Source organism: Callorhinchus milii, unplaced genomic scaffold, assembly GCF_018977255.1.
Source record: "Callorhinchus milii isolate IMCB2004 unplaced genomic scaffold, IMCB_Cmil_1.0 Scaffold7, whole genome shotgun sequence".
Taxonomy (NCBI): Eukaryota; Metazoa; Chordata; class Chondrichthyes; order Chimaeriformes; family Callorhinchidae; genus Callorhinchus; species Callorhinchus milii.
This window is the reverse complement of record NW_024704748.1, coordinates 18,895,763-18,914,020: the sequence shown is the minus strand read 5'-3', so window position 1 is coordinate 18,914,020 and position 18,258 is coordinate 18,895,763. Positions and strand designations below refer to the sequence as shown.

Sequence of the window (18,258 nt, the reverse complement as noted above, 5' to 3'; positions counted from 1 at the left end):
GGTGGTGGAAGCATTTTCTGCCCGTGACGATCGAATAGCTGGAACATCTGAGTGGTTTGGAGCCTTTGGAAGGAAAAAGGGAGGAGAGGGAGAGGAGGGGAGAGGGAGGGGAGTGGGGGGGAGTGGGGGGGGGGAAAGCAGCTCTAATTGGTTTCTCAATGAAAGATAATCACCGGCTCCCCAGAGGAGCTCTGGATTAGCACGAAAGCATCGATAACACACAGCATTTATACTCTCCATCCTTTTCCCCCTTCTTTCTGCCCATTCAGCAATAAGTGTATCGAACACATCTCATCATCACCATTAGTGCTGGAGCTCTGTCTCTGTCTCTCTCTCTCTCCCCCCCCACCCCCCACCCACCCACCTCTCCCCTCCCACCCACCCACCCACCCCCTGAAGCTCGGGAGTAACAAACACGTTGCAAGATCAGGCTCGTGTGGTTTATTTATTTTGTTTTGTTTTTTTGTTTGTTGGCGTTGTTGCCTTGTTCGCTGGGTGTAAACTTTGCACACACTAGAAAAGAGAGAGAGAGAGAGAGGGAGAGAGAGAGAGAGAGAGAGGGGGAAACCATGAGTGATCTGGAAGAGGACTTTGCCACAATTCTGATCCTGAAGGAAGAGCGGATCCGGCAGCTGGAGGTGCGTTTAGCTGAGAAAGAGGAAGAGATTCAGGAGCTGAAAAGGAAACTTCACAAATGTCAGTCTGTGCTGCCCAGTACCCAAATCACTGCCCCCCGGACCAGGAGAGCTCAGGGCATCTCAGCCGAGCCCCAAACCTACCGCTCCTTCCAGGATCTTACTCGCCAGTCCTTCCGAAGGTACACCAAGTCCGAAAGGTAAGATCCCCAGGTTTCTCACTCTCTCTGTGTGTGTAGTGTATGTGTGTGACAGCTTACACCTGTGTGTGTGTGTAGTGTGTGTGTGTGTGAGACAACTTACACCTGTGTGTAGTGTGTGTGTGAGACAACTTACACCTGTGTGTTATGTGTGTGTGACAGCTTACACCTGTGTGTGTGTGTAGTGTGTGTGTGAGACAACTTACACCTGTGTGTAGTGTGTGTGTGAGACAACTTACACCTGTGTGTTGTGTGTTGTGTGTGTGTGTGTTGTGTGTGAGACAGTCTAACCCGCATGGATTGGTCCAGCGTTAAGGTCCACCGATGGATGGCAAGTAATCGAGCATTCTCTGCTTTCGGTCCTGGCAGGTGTTGGAGCAGACTTGCAATGTGATTTAAGGATGTTTTTTTGTTGGAATTCTCTTGTGCTCCTTGCCATTCATTCCTGCGATTTAACATATCTGATCAAAAAAAAGAGTTGGTGTTTGTTGCTCTCCTTTTCTCATCTGATGGCACACCCGGTTATTGATGTACTTATTGAGTGAGGACTTGAGAATCACTTCACTTTGCAGCTCAATCCCGGATCTGTGCACTGGCAGAGAGAGAGAGAAAAAATATCTCGAAGACGTGATAAGGCGCTATATCAAATGCAAGGATTATTATTATCATTATTATCTTTTCAGTCGTGGCAATGTCATCAGTTACTATGGAAATGGGTGTTATTGGGAAATTAATATAGATGTAGATAGATCGTTTCCACTTGTGTGGTGGAAGGAAAGTGCAGAAATGCCCATCGCTATCAGATGTGTATGCAGCACTGCCAAACAACATATTTACTAATTTCCTTATCTCAATTCAATGTCTACAGGCATCAGAGATGAATCTTATTAACTCTGAACTAGAATATTTCAATGAACTGGGAGGAAGTTCGTGCAGTGACATCCGATTGACTGAAAGAATAATCTTCACAATAGGTTTAATGTAATGAAAAGCACATTTAGCACACAGAGCACATAGCAGATGCTACCCCAGCACCAATAACAGTGCACTTATTGCTCCGGGAGTATGACACATTACTTTCCCAACAATCCTCTGCTGTTCTCATATGCCCACCAAAATGGTTATAAAATATGATCATGGATTTATTTCAGGCTGATTCTACCCTTTCGAGTTTAAGGTCAACTGTAAGTGATGCGAATTCTCAGAAATTCATTCTCTCCCACATTAGTCCACATTGGCTTCATATACAGGCTTTATGATGTGAAGCTGCACTTAGGTATCCAACTGGATCTCGCTATCGATTTCAATAAGGATGAAATCAATCAATAAATCATCTTTTGAAACACAGACATCTCCATTATTTGGAATCTGGATTTGTGCACAACACAAATGACTTGGCTCTTAAGCGGCTTCTAATTTCCCTGTACCATGTAAGCCTTTTTAATTTAAAAAAAATATATATTGTAAGTATTCACAGAAGTCATTTTTAGATTCATGCCATTTCATAAATTAACACCATAACCTTGGCATTGAGGATCTTGTTGTCCATACAGTTTGTGAACGTCAATGTGCAGTTATTGGTCATAGTTGAATTGATGAAATAAAGCTGAACAGGACAGGACCAGAAATATATACCATCCATCTAACTAATGCTGAATGTTGCTGTTTAGCTTTAAATGAGGAGTGAGTCCACAGTGTCCTCAGTGTTTTGAGATTACAGTGTGTTTGTTTTCTATGAAGAAATCTAAGAGGGGTGTCATTTTTCAAGGTATGGAGGCTGCTGACAGACAAATTATTGAGTGATGGCTGGGCTGAAATAGCATTGCCTGAAGCAGGTTGAGTGCTAGCAAATGGCAGCTGTCTCCAGAGAGGCGGGGATACACTAGGGGAACAGGGCGCCAGTGCACTGGAGATCAGAACCTGCAGACAAGGCTTTTAACCCTCTCGCTTCTGACAGACGGGGGACAATCTGGACAGCTGGTCGCCATCAAAAAGCCTCAGTCGACAATATTCATCCCCCAGTAGTATAAGGGGCCTGGTGCCTACTTTCAGCCGCAGATATAATGTAATGCTTCCGGCGCAACAATTGTTGCCAAAGATGATAAATAATTTATGTGCATGCTGGAAATAATGGCTTTTCCCGTAATGTGGAGACAGCTGCAGACAGTAAGGTAAAACTTTGATCACACCAGTCCATGTGATGTCTGAGACATGAGGATGTTGCTTCCCATTCGTTGCATCCAGTTAAGTGGTTGCATGAGAGGCGTGCTTACATACACCACACACACACACACACAGACCAACCTGACTCCTCATGCGAAGACCTGCTGTTTGGTGTTCATGATCTCAGCCTACATCAGTTGAATATTTTCTCTAAATGCACACACAGTAGTCCTATTGCTTTGAGAGGACAGTACGGTAGTTATGATGAGCAAATCTTTGCACCCAATTTTCATTTGTGTCTGAAAAGCTTAGCTACTGTCAAAACCTACAACCGATACAAATTGAACAAAACACATAATAAAATAAATGTGACTGAAGAACATATTGTGTAAAGTGACAGTTTGGTCTGTAAGTATGATATCCTATTGTACTGGAGTGCAGTGTGGGGCGGTGTTTTATTGGCGGATGGGTAATCGGGTAACTTTTCAAGCTCCTGTGATGTTAAGTACCCACTGATCCACAAGCAGTGTGGTACAGCCAAACTGGTTTCCAAACTCCCTGCAGGCAAAAGTGCACTTCATTAAATGGGTTCAGCATTGATCAACTTATTAGGGTATGCAGCGGCAGCAAAGAGTTCCTTTACGGGTCTATTTAAGTGAGAAAACCGCCATATTAATAGGGAGATTAGGAGAATTTGGATCTGAGGAAGATGGAATGAAATGTCAGTCATGTTTGTAATCCCAGCAGCCGCTGGACTCCAACCGAAGTGACCAACTTGGATCCCAATTTGACCAGCACTGAGGTTTAGCTGTTTCACTAATTCTTTTATGTGTCAAAGTGAGAAAAGCAGGAGAATCTCCACCTTGTCAGTTGATCGCAGAGGCATCAGTGATGGGTGTGGGACAGACATTAAACTGACTTCACATGGAGCTAGGTACTTCAGTCTGTATACCAAGCCCATAAGGGATACATCTCCATTTTCTATAGACCTACCATTAGGTTGCAGGTAGATGATCGCTAAATTATATGGTATACATTGTCTGGGAACTGTGAGAAATGTAGCCAATATGTTTTATTTATATTTATGTATATTATCATATTCGTATTGCAGGAATAGTTTAAAATAAAAATTGTTCTAGAGAGCTCAATGCTCACCATGTGACACCATTGTATGATAATGCTAAGTTATATAATAATGCTAATTGTTGCATTTGATATATCACATTGTTGAGACATCTCAAAGCGTTTCACAGGATATACTGTAAAGTGGATTGTGTATTTTTCTGTGGGTGAAACGCAACAGCCAGTTGCATACAGGTGATGTCCCACAAATAGTTACGGAGTGAGTGACCAATTTTATTTGGGGGATTGTTGACCAGGACACCAGGAGAAACTCCCTTCTCTTTTTTTCGAATAGTGCCATAGGATCTTTAACATCCACCTGAAAAGACAGATGGGATCTCAATTTAACATTATCCAAAGGATGTCACCTCCGACAATGCAAAACACCCCCAGCACTGCATTGGAGTGACCAGCTTCAACTATATGATTCCAAGTCCCAAAGTGGGGCTTGAACCCACAACCTCTGACTCAAAGGTGATAATGATACCACTGCGCCAGGCTGACACACTGAAGGTACAAACCCATATAAACTGCAGTGCAACTATCAGTTGATCAAGGAAGTATCAGTGATGTCTGTAGGACTGACCATTGTGATGTGCCTGCGGGAGTATTCTCGCCTCTGAGTTGGAAGATTTTGAGTTCTAGTTCCACATTAGGACTTTGACCTCAGCGTCCAGGCTGACAGTTCAATACAGGCTGAAGGAGATTGCATTGTTGGAAGCGCTGTTCTTCGGATAAGACTGAGGTCCAGTTTTGCATGTGCAAGTGAAGATTTTGTGACACTATTTGAAAAGAAAAGGTAATTTATTTCATTGTGCTCGCCAATAGTCCCCCAGATAAAATTGGCCATTCACTTCATAGTTATTTGTGGGACGGGACGTTGCTGTGTGCAAATTGGCTGCCATGTTTTGCCTACAAAATACACAATCACTACATCCTTCGTGAAAGGTGCTATGACAAATGCAAGTATTATTTAAGTGGAATTTCTAAGATCTGGCTAGTCATTTCAATCATTGATGGAATAATTTTCGGTTAGTTGGAGTATTGCATGTTCCCTGGAGACTTAACTCATTGTTGAATTCTCAAAAGCAGGTGTGTCCTATCAACCGAAATTGCTAACACAAATAAACATTGCAATGGTAGTGCAGTGAAAATAAAACATCAGATCGACAAATGACATGGATTATTTTGCAGCAAAAGAAAATCATAAAGTATTTTACATGAATATCATTAAAAAAGGATGATTAAGGGGAATTAATTTATGAGTCCTTTCTAACTGTGTATTTCATAAACTACGATTAATACATGAATCCTGATTCTTTTTAATTCATTTTTTTCCTGTAAATAAAAAGGAGGGGTTATGCTGTGTATTTTTAAAATTAATGCAAAATGTACAGCCAAATCATTTTTCTCATGGCTGAATGAGCATCCAACTGTAAAGATCCATATTAAGGGCTGAGTTAGCTTATCTTGGACTTGATGGCCCTGGGAGTATTACAGATGGTCTCGGCACCCCAGGTTAGGGAAGGAGTGTCGGTAAGAATCCCCAGTCTGTTTCTAATCAAAATGTATTTGTGTTTCATAAGTGTTCATGGGGGAATTGTGGTCAACACATCAGTAATTGTGCCCTAGTGTGTCATCATCTCAAGATTCCAGGTATTCAATGATTAACATTGAATTGCTCAAGAAAAGTAGATGATGCAAATTGTGAATGAAATGATGGAACCAAATGTATTGCTTTCCTCTGGTTTTAACTTTTGTGGGTTAATATTGAATTGAGTGTTCTGCTGTTTCATGCATTTGCATGTTAGCAATGATCTGTCAATCTTAACATTTACATTTATTTCTATTTCAGTAATGGTCTCCTTAAAACGAATGATACCATTAGTGATAATTTTAGACACTAGTGCTCAGACTTGCTCATCAATTAAAAAATGGATTATTCAAACCACTCATGTGGCTATTGATTTCAATCGGAAGAGCAATGCCAGGAAGTAGTAAAGGGAGATATTTGAAACCATCTCTTTGTTCAAGGTGCTTCCAAGGGCAAAAGACTACAAAAGTAATAATTTGTGAACAAAATTGAATATAAAAGAATAAGCATGATGGTTATTTTCCAACTGTATGGCCTTTAATATTCATTAATTCTCTGATTAAAATAGGCACTTAAAACTAAATGTGCCTAATGTATGCAGTTTGCTGACATTGATATACAGCGAAATCATAGACACCATTATCATTGTACTGTATTTCAAAAAGTTCCTCTAATGGATTATTAATTTGATAGTATATCCTTTCAAGAAGGGCTACACTAAAATTACATGAACGGATCGGTAGGAATATTTCAATCACTTCTAATGCTTATTTCTTTTTGGAGACCATAAACAAAGAACAAAGTAAAATAATGTCATGTTGTATGTGCAGATTGTTACTTTTTTTTAATTGGTTGCTCTTTTGTTAAAATAACAACTCTGTAAAATTACCATTGTTTTGACACAACATCCAGGTTTGTTGTAGATTTGATAGGTTTGTTGAAAAGGGGTTTGAATGTATTATATTGTCTCACAATGTATCTCAGTTCAACTCTACTGGATACACATCTAAGTCCAGGAGATGAAATAACAATGTTTAATTTGCTACACTCTAGAGTTCTACTGAGAGACATTGTGAGACAATATAACATGGTATGAAAGTCTGTAAAGTACAATAGAATTAGCTGACTCACTGCTTCTCACTGGGTGTGGGTTCACAACACAAAACTATCCCCAATTCAGCACACATTATGCGACAATAGTCTGGCAATGCGAAGTCTCACCCAGGTTACAAGGATTTCTGGACCTGGCAGTGAAAATGGTGTAATGGCACAAGTAAGGAGTATTCCTCTGATGTTGGTCTTAAGTATGTCAGTTTGGCTCAGCTGATATTGCTCTTGCCTCAGTCAGAAGGTTGTGGGCCAAACTCTGTGTTGGTAGTTTGAACTCAAATAGTCGAGGCTGACCCTCCAATGCTGTGCTGGTTTCCATAATTTCTCTACAAGATTTGAGTTTCTTTCACAGAAGAATGCAGACCAAGTAAACTAATGAATGTCTTCTTTGCAATGTCTTATTGGAAGATTCTGGCAATAAATGTAGCTCATATCTAATTTTACTCCTCAGTAAAGAGTTATTTATGAAATTTGAAACCAATATTGCAAGAATGGGGCTCTTGTGCAAGATGAGATGGGGCTATTCAGAAGCTTTTTTTTCTCAATTTCTTTTATTAGAAACATCAAGAACAAAATCAATCTTGCTCCAAGTAACTCTGACCATTAATGGCCGTCACAGTAGGAAGAGTCTGTAACACATAAAAGTGCCCATTTACTAAATGGAAATTATCCAGTTTACATTTCAATGCTGGCAAGGTGAACTGAATTTCTCACTCTCCTGGCAGAACTTTATACCAGACTTTACATCTAAACACCATAATCAAGAAAACAAGAGCATCTACATTCAATTATCAACTTTGCAATTTTCACTGTAGGGAGAAAGTGAATTAAAACATATTGGAATGCATTTGGAAGTATCCCTTTATCATGGTGATTTAGAAACTACATACTAAAGAAAAAAAGGAATTTTGAGGAAAAATAAAAGTTAGCTTTGCTACTTTAATGTTAGTAACTATTGCCAACAAATACACTTTACGGTAAAATCCAGTGAAGTGCTTTGAGATGGCTGTAATAAGGCACTATATCAGATGTAAGGATTATTATTTAACAGGAAAGCACTTGGCATATGTTCCTTCTTCGATGAATTGCAGAATAGCTCAATGAAAATTGCAGGATAGTCCCTATGTCTTGTTCAAGCTGCACTGTTAAGCAAATGCCTTCTGGGAGAAAGCTAATGAGACCACAAAAGACCGAGAACAATTCTGTTGTGGTGCTGAAGGAGCAAAGACTTGAGCCTTATCATAGCAATAAGACAATGGTTACCTTTTTCTGTTTAATCTTATAATATATATTATATCTATATACAGTATTGCTTTTATATCTATATATATGTGTGAATTTTTGCTTCTCAGGTTTGCTCCTTCCTCTCCCGCCATTCCCTTCTCGAAGCCCTCCAATTGGGCTTCAGTGCCACCCACAGCACTCTTTGACCTCTCTGCGGCTTTCGACACCATCGACCATTCTATTCTCATCCACCGCCTCTCCTCTCACCTCAACCTCCACGGCGCTGTCCTTGATTGGTTCAACAACAACAGTAACAAAATTACATTTATAGAGCATCTTTCACGTCCGGAGGACGTCCCAAAGCACTTTCAGATCGTACCTCTCACACTCCCTGCACTTCATCACCTCAAACGGCTTCTCCTCTAACCCCCGACCATCTCGTGTGGTGTTCCTCAGGATTCTGTCCTTGGTCCTTTCCTCTTCAACATCTATATGCTCCCTCTTGGTGACATCATCCGCAGACATGGGGTCAACTTCCACATGTATGCGGATGTCTCCTAACTCTACCTCTCTGCCTCCACCGTTGACTCCAGGACCATTGCTGTGCTGACAGAATGTCTGGCAGACATCAAGTCCTGGATCAGTTGAACATCAACGAGATCGAGGCCCTCCTGATTGGCTCCTGTCAGCGCCTCCTCACCTCAGGCGCTGACAGCATCACCGCCCATGGTTGCACACTCCACCTTGCTAAGTCAGTCTGGAACTTTGGGGGTCTTGTTTGACCTTCAACTATCCTTTCTACCCCACATCTACGGCATGATCCACTCTGCCTTCCCCCACCTCCGCAATGTCGCCCAGCTCCGCCACTGTCTCACACCCCAGGCCACTGAAACCCTCATCAAGCCTTCATTACATCGAGGCTCGACTATGCAAACTCACTTCTTGTCAGCCTCCCCGACTCCTCCCTCCACAGGTTGCAGATCATCCAGATCTCTGCAGCCTGTGTCCTCTCCCGCACTAGGCTTCGCGACCCTATTAACCCCATCCTTGCCGAACTCCACTGGCTTCCCAACATACAGAGGATACAGTTCAAGTTCCTGGTCCTCACCTTCAAAGCTCTCCATGGTCTTTCTCCCTCCTATCTCTCCTACCTCCTAACCCCCTACTACCCTGCTCGCTCCCTCTGCTCAGCGGACTCTAACTTGCTTCACGTCCCCCGCCTTGCTTGCCCCACTATCGGCGGGTGGACTTTCCGCCACTCTGCACCCACCCTCTGGAACTCCATCCCGCAGTCCCTCCATCTTGCCCCCTACCTCACCACCTTCAAGACCCACTTCAAGATCCTCCTCTTTGACCGTGCTTTCTATCTCCTGCTTCCCCCCTTGCCCTCCCTCCTCCCCGGCCCTCAGCTCGGGTCCGTAACTCTGCCTGTCCAGTGCCTTGGGATGTCCTCCCAATATGAGAGGCGCTATACAAATGTAGTTTTGTGTTGTTGTTTTGTAAGAGAAATGTGTTTCCAAGGAATTACATTGTGTGGAAGAGAATTCCATGGGAGAAGCAATCATGAATCTTATAATAATAATAATAATAATGATAATAATAATAATATCTTTTGTGTCGATACCCATTCTGCACTTTTTGGATAGAAACTGAATATTAAGGCTACAGCTGCAGTAAATCTCATGCTGCTGGCACTGTTTGTGTTGCTGTACAAATCTCCAGTCCTGATCTTACTTTACACAAACTACAGGTTACAGTCTGCAAAGTTGCCAAATATGGTTTAATCTGCAATACGTCAAAAAAAAACCTGACAATATTCCACCACTTGGCAAATGTGTATAGTCTTTGTTAGAACACTAAGCTAACACACCACAATACAACTAAGCTTTCTTGACAGTTCCCAATCTTTCTGTTAGGTTTTTCCACCAATGTAGCTAAGGCGTAACTTCCAAGTTTACAGATTTTGAAAATATTATACTGTAGAAAGAAAAGAGCCAGAATATGTTTTAATGTTGGGAGTTCTCTTGTATGTACTGGCCTGACGAACACAGAGGCACTAGAAATAAACATAACCAGCACTAGCCGGTGTACCACTGGTTGCTAGTTTTGTAAGACTAATGGGTATTTGATGTAACGTTCTGATGCATTAGCGTGAGTTAGAACATTTATTCATCAAGTTAAAGATCCAGAAAATTAGTCAAAACAATGTTAATTGGGCACTAAATTAGACTACTGTGTTATGGACTTTTGTGACTGGAAGCTAGAAGGTTGAAGTGGTCTAATTAGCTGTTTTGTGTTGTAAGCACCATTCTTTGGCTTCCTTAATACTTTTATAACACAATGGTTTGCACTCAATAAAACCTTATGTTATAGTGAGAATGCACTATAAAAATGGGTTCTGGTCAGCTTGTCTGGGTTATCAGGTTTCTGATGACGTCATTTCTGGTCCAGTGTGCTTGGACGCAAGAAGCCGACAACTGTCAAGCATTTCCAATGGTTGCAGGGACACCATTAGATACTCGGAGGCATTCTGCACCTGCATGTTATGTGTAGGAAGCCAGCCTGTCAGTGTCAGAAGCTGTTAGAGTATTGCACTTCTGTGTTTCCACATTATACTCTCACTATAAGCCAAGCTCTGCTATAAAGGCATAAAGACATGAATTGTTCTAGTTTTCATGTGTATTGTTCAATTTCAGGAAGAGTATTGTTCTCACCTAATAATATTAAGAATGCAGAGCTGTAGAAAAGTTCTTAAATGTTACCTTTGAACAGTCCTGTATCTCAGCTTTGTACCTTTCTTGGTAAATGATGTCCATTTCTATTTCTGCAAGGTAAACAAGGCACCTTATTTGAAAAGTTGACTTAGATGTTACCCGGATACAGGTACATCACTGTATGAAGTTATTGTGACAATTTAATTGAATTTCTTTCAAATTGTAAACCTTTAAATTCTAGTTTGAGAACCTTTTATATTGAAAAATTAGCTCTTGTTCCAACCTCTAGGTCTCCTAAAAGGGCTCCACAAGTTTTCAAAGCGCATCTTTCTATCGTATTGTTTGCGGATCTATCCATCCTCCCACTATTACAAACTGGAGAGTAGAAAATTAGCTCTGGGTTTGGATTATGGTTGCCCCTTTAGTCAAAGCTTTATTAAGAAAGTATTGTAGGATTGTAGAAGAAAGCTACAGTCCATCTGGCAGTGTCATTTTCAAGTACTAATACAATGTTAGCACAGCTGAAGTGTGCTTCAAACTGAGGTAGTGTGTATCAACATCCTATGCAACAACTGAGATAAAGGGAGCTTCAAAACTTCTATACAGGACAGTGTTTGCCTTCACTATTGCCTGGAGCGATGTCCTGCTAAGTTTTGTGGTTTTCTGTAAGTGATGATGAGATAGAATAAGAATTATTATCATCTAACTATTGCTTGCTTTCTATGAGTTGATTATTTTGATAAAACTCATTCATTATATTCAGACCATTCAATTTTGTTTGTCCCTTTCCTTATTATAAAATGTGTTCAGCATTCCACAACACATTTTATGATAATAATATTTTATAGGGGTAGTCATAACCCTAGGCTGCATCGGTTTAATATGATAAGCTGGAAAATGTATTCAGCCCTTAAAGGAAAGTTTATATCATCTTTATTCAAGTATGCATAGAATTGTCTTGTAATTTTGCAGTGAAATTTATGACAGGTAGTTATGGAATACGAACTAATTTTTCAAGAGAAAATGTTCTCAAACTAGAAATTCTCAGTTGGGAATTTTCATTTCCAAAGAGATGCATATTCCCTATTTGAGTATAATTACTTTTGCAGGAATGTATCTGTAGTGACATCAGTCTAAAATAATAAAACAATTAATTTCAAATTTCTTGTTCATATACATTATTACATGAAACATTAAAGCGTTTCATCAAGTTACAAATATTCTAATTTACATTTACATTTGTAGGTCCTTTTAATACATTGGTATAAACTATTGCTTAAACCCACTATCAAAAGCTATTGTGCATTTCATATGTCAAAATTCTATTTGGAGTAAACTTCTAAAACAACATTTGGTGTGAGCCATCAGTACTGGAGACAGGATCAAATAGATGTGCTTGTAGTCATGCACCTTTCCACCATTTGTTTGAAAGGAGCTGTTTTAATCTACCAATAGAAATGTATTTATTGCTGTTCAGCATCCCAAACCAAAATGCCCTAAATGATTCCTTATGACTACCCAGCATCACCAAATTGAATTATCTGCCTTAGCAACTAGTAAAATTTAAAAAAATCCAACAGCTACATAATAAGATCATGTAGTGTGAGAGCTTATATGTGTCCTGGTTGCCAAGTTTAGTTGGCAAAATGGTTCTCATTTACTCATAAATGTCTTGGGAGGTAGTTTGGCATTTATTTAGTGCCCAGAAGCCATTTATTCCCTCATAAATTTGTGAGACTCTAAGGTGTCTTGCTTAATGAACAAACAGTGATAAAACACATCACTTTCCCATTAGAGCCACAGAGCCCTAGTTTCACCCATGTTACACCCTAGAGAAAAACTTCTGCAAATACAATTGATTTAAAAATATGCAGCTTTGCTGCACAGCATCAAAAAGAGTCTGTACAAGAATGCAAACTAAAGATATACAGAAGATACAATATTCCAATCCTACTGCAGTCATCTAAGAAGCCATGAAGGTCTCTTTCCTCAAAGATTTTCTTCTCTATCTTTAGTTTCTAGTATTTCCCATTGTGGAGTCCTGTAGCTCAGTGGTTAGAGCACTCGCTTTGCAAGCGAGAGACCTGAGTTCAATTCCAGGCAGGGCGAAACCTTGGGCAAGTTTCCTTACTCCACACAGAGCCTAATAATAATCCCTCCAAAAACCCAAAACAATAATAAATTGGTCATTTTCAATCTACGACTGTTTGTGGGACATTGCTGTGCGCAATTGGCTGCCGCGTTTGCCCACAAATATACAGTCAATTCACTTTACAGTGTGTTCTGTGAAGCGCTTTGGGACGTCCTCCCGACGTGAAAAGCGCTATATCAATTGCAAGGATTATTATTATTATTATTATTATTATATTGTTGTGAGCAACTGTTACTTACTAATATGCCACTAGAATTTTGAAAGCATGTCTGAACTTTTTTCTTAATATGTTCAAAATTCAACAGTGTGTCAACTAAGATACCATTAAACATATTACTAGTCATATCAGTCAGGTAATTTGTTGTTGAATTCACAATTTTAGGATATTCAAGTGTTGCTCCACAACGTCAGATAGAAACATCCAACTCAATATGTTTCTGGTGTCTCAGAATGTACAGAATAGCAGGGTGTGGATTCACACAGATACCTGAATTGGTGATTTTCCCATCTCATTTAGGCCAAAAGTGTAATTACAGTTTAAAATACAGAAATCCCTATTACACTGTTGGTGCACATACACGTTGGGTGGCTCAACAACGCAGGATCCTTATTTCATCTCCTTGTCCTTGGCTCCAGTTTATTCTAGAAGGCAATGATCTCTCTCTCTCTCTCTCTTTGAATGGTTCATAAAATGAGTTTGTACAGCCTTCATGGATAGGGGCATACGCACAATACTTACTCTCATTTGCATTGATTACCATCAATTTCTCCAATGCTTCCAAAGGGCAAACTTACAGAATTTGTTGGCAATGGGCTTGCTATTGAGTCAAAGTCAGAGTTCTAATACTGCTGATGCAATTCAGTATACTGTATCTGACTCGGACTAAAAGTTGACGTGAAAGTATTCAATACTGACACCAGATGCAAAGTGAAAAAATGTTCTGCCACTCACATCGATAGATCAAAGAGCAGAAATTCTGCAAGAACATACCTTCCATTTGCTGCCAACCTCCTCATACTGAATTTGTAAGAATCTGTTTGTCTTGTTTTGAGAGACTTATTTCATTCAAAGATGCCATGCTGTTTCAGTATCTGCTTTTAGTTATAAATTCAAACGAGCAATATGTTGGCTTATTTTAAAGAATCGCATGATCTCACTTAACAGACGCTCTGAATGTGACATTAAAATAATGATGATAATAATGAATGACTGCATAATACTGAGGTTATTCCCATTTTGCAACATCTTACACCCCATTTGTGCTGCTTTAGTTTTTGAATCAATGATGAAAATACAATGAAAGTGACTTCCGACACACAATCCAAAATCAATCTTCATTTCTGGATGACTGACGAAACATTCTTCACAAGGTGCTTGGGAGGAAAATCGATGTATTCTGCTGCAGTGTAGATGCAAGCGGGTTAGATAATACATCTGACTCATTATGTCCCCACAATGTGTATTTTATACATTGAAAACAAAGTTCCAAATATCTCCAAAAGGATTCAACGGTTCAACCTTTTTAAAATATGTGCTATACTTCCACCGATTCAACACTGCCCCCAAGACAGTGATCTAAATTTAAAAAAGGTTTTAAATTGTCAAAATATTAATTGATAAGGAGTCTTAGTAGGAGTAGGAGTCGCTTCATTCTATGTTGGTGCAAGCGGAGAGTACAGTATAAACCCAATCTGTCTGATCTCATTGACCTCAAACTCGTGATACTGCATTGCTCCCAGCAGTGTGAACGGCCTTAAAAAAACAAATCCCATGCTAATATTCAAGACATACAATATACAACAACAACAGCAAGATTCCATTTATTGAGCGCCTTTCATGTCGGGAGGACGTCCCAAGGCGCTGTACAGTTGGGTCGGACCCGAGCAGGGGGGAAATGGTCAGGGTAAGGGGAGGGAAGGGAGGGAGTGAGGAGGGGGTAGAGAGTTGAGAGGGGAGCTGAAGGCACGGTCAAAGAGAAAGGTCTTGAGACCGGCCTTGAAGGCGGAAAGGGAGGAGGCAAGGCGAAGGCACTGGGGGATAGAGTTTCAGAGCCTAGGGGCTGAGAGGCTGAAGGCCCGTCCACCGATGGTAGGGCGGTTGGGGCGGGGGATGCGATATACAATATACAATACAAACTTCTTACAATACATCTCTGCAAATGTTTTTTCCTTCTGCCCCCACCTGATCACATGCAGGGTAGCCCAAGGCTCCATCCTTTGCCCCCTTCTTTTCTCCATCCTTTTGCCCCCTTACATGCTTCCTCTCAGTGATGTCACCCACAGACATGGGGTCAACTTCCACTTGTATGTGGATGACACCCAAATCTACTTCTCCTCCTCCAGCTGCGACTCCCAGTCCACTGATGTCCCATCAGCTTGTTTGACAGACATCAGGGCCTGGATGAGCGCAAACTTCCTGCAGCTGAATGTCGGCAAGACGGAAACCATACTATTTGGCTTCCATCAATGTCTTCTCTCTTGTGGGTCTGAACTACTCAACCTCCCTGGGCTCTCCCTCAGACTCACCGAACCTGTGCACAACTTAGGTGTCAGAATCGATCCCCAGCTTTCCATTCTACACCACATCCATTCCCTGACCAGGAGCACTTTTTTCCACCTCTGTCACATTGCCCGTCTTGGTCCGTACCTCACAACCAATGCATCTGAAACCCTCGTCCATGTCTTCTTCACTTGCCCTCTCGCTGGTCTCCACAGTTCCACCATACATGAAATTCAATCCAAAACTCTGCCGCCCAGATATTCACCGGCACAAAACTCCGTGCCCCCATTAATCCAGTCCTCGCCAGGCTCCACTGGATCCCAATTACTGAACGGATTGATTTTAAGATCCTCTCACTCAATTTCAAATCCCTTCATGTCCTTGCATCTCCTTACCTATTCGATCTGCTTACCCACTACCTCCTCTCGGCTGGCTCCGACCTTCTGTTTGGCCCTCGTCCCCTACTATCCACCATCGGGGGCCGTGCCTTCAGCCACTATGCCCCGAAGCTCTGGAGCTCCCTTCCTCAATCCATCCGCCTTGCCCCCTCACTCCCCACTTTCCAATCGTGCCTTGAAGGGCACTATATAAATGCATTTATTGTTGTTGAAGGAGCTATTCAAAATAGTAACATTTAATTCAATCAATTGTGGAGGACACTTTTGATGCAATACCTGATAGAATAATACTAACGATTTGCAAGTAACTACAGGGTGACCCAAACGTTGTGATACCATTACAATATCTAATAAGTTTTAAAGAAATATCCTTTTTAGATAATTGGGTAGATATCCTGACTTTCTGGTCATCCTGTATATCAAAAAAAAGATTACACTATTGATCAGTGGGTATGTCAAAAGAGTAATTCATTCCGAATCTATCTTTGTGCAAGTTTGTTTTCCTATCTGTCACCTGTTTTTGCAATACATTCACCCAACCAGAATCCAAACTATTCCTTCGTCAATCCCACAGCATAGAAAACGTGTCATTCGCAACTAGCCGATAGGTACAGCATTAGCTAAACATTCATGCTAGCCTAGACCATGAACTCCAAGTAGAACCCACAACCCAGTGAACTACAGACTAAAGTGCAACCTATTTGTAGTAGAAATAACAACAAAAGGCTTGTTAAAGTTCCTAAACCTGAACCAATTGCTGCTGAGAGCTGGAGATGTTTGCTTTCTAAAAATAGTGCAACACATTTTAACTTAAAACAGAAATAGAATTCCTGATATGTGTTGTACTTTAATGCATCCACAGTATTAATTCCAACCGCATTTTCTAGTAATGGGATAAGCTGTTGTGATAACCGACATTTGAGTCATGTTTGTGACTATCCAGTACTGCACAATCAACTTAACACAAGCACTATATTAAATGCTTCCTATCTGGAGTCGCAATATTTGGTGATTACATTAAAAAAATAAAAACCGACATGTTTTATTACACACATATCATAATAGGCTAAGAATAGTGCATATGAAAAATAGCGATTGTGAATAATGGTACATTATTTTATTCATAACAGGAAATATGTTGGTATTGTTTTGCGTTGAAACAATTGGGAGGAATATCTGACTGTTTTCATAACTGAAGCCATTCTCTGCATAATACGCGAGAGGGCGCTCTTAACTCTACATTTGCTAACACTCAAATTGAGACTGGACCCATCAAAGCATCCCAGGGTATCATAAAGAAACTATTTTGCTGTTATCAATGTTTAATGCAATCTGAATTATTAAGCTATTAAATAATTCCTAACTTTCGTAACGTATTTAGACTTTGAACGGTGATGGTTGAACCGTGAGGGAGTTGAACACTGATTTGTGTAGTGTGATCTGTACTTAAGTGTTGAGTATTAAATATGGATCTCAGAGGTTTAGAGGTTGTGAAAAGTAAATGTTGACAGTGGGTATAAACAAAGACTCAGCAGCAATAACTCAGTGTGAGTTAGCTGACGGTAGGTTGTGTCAATAATATACAAGTCGTGGGTTTATGAGTCAAACTGGAGAAAAAGGAAGAATTATTATTGCAAGTCCAACATAGATATGATTTTTGGTTCCAGTTGATTGCAACATATGTTTTCTGTTTCATTTTAAAAAAGTGCAAACACGGTACGAATATAACGCATTTTGGGGATNAAAAAACGGAAGATTTAATTTGAAGTTGTGCAAGATTTATTTCCCTGGTGGAAATAAACCTTTATCTACTACTGATCCAGGGGTAAAATCAAAGCAAGAAACAGCATCAGGTAATATTTGTGAACACCCCCCCCCCACCGCCTTTTTTTTAAAAAAAGAGGAAAAATCTAATCCACCAAAAAACGCAACATGTATTTAGATAATGCCTTTTCGTGTATTAATGCATCTTTCAGTTGTTCTCTTCAGACATTAGGAACAACTTAACTCAAATACATATCCCTTCAACCTGCTAAAGTGATGTGTAAACGTACTGCCTGACTGACAAATGGATCACTTGCATCCGTCCTTCCGAAGGTTCCCCGTGAGATTTCCACTCTCTGCAAAACACCAAAGCAAACAACACCTCTCAATAATCCCAATCGATAGATCAGGAGCAGAAACGTGATTTCTGACTGTAAATCAACACAGAGACACAGACCACACACACACACACAGAGAGACACAGACGCACACACACCGATGTATCAGTCAGTGAGCTTTAAACCTCGCCGGTGTTCAAACTAATACATTATTAGGTGGAAAGTAAAGGGAAATAAATACAGAGAGGAACGTTACGCGCACACACACACACACACAAAAAAAAAAGCAGTTGTGTAGAAGTTGAGTTGCAGGGGCTGTGAGCGCCTGTAGGCGCCAGACTTGC

General features: G+C 40.5%; 1 protein-coding gene across 1 annotated transcript in view; it reads left to right on the top strand.

Moving 5' to 3' along the window:
- The first annotated feature begins 408 nt into the window (after nt 1-408).
- The window catches only part of prkg1b (protein kinase cGMP-dependent 1b), a 201,246-nt gene continuing 183,396 nt past the window's right edge, over nt 409-18,258 (top strand). Inside the window, exon 1 of the mRNA XM_007897001.2 lies at nt 409-835. Coding sequence (XP_007895192.1) covers nt 570-835 — 266 coding nt within the window. The 5' untranslated portion in view covers nt 409-569. The remainder of the gene's footprint in view (nt 836-18,258) is intronic.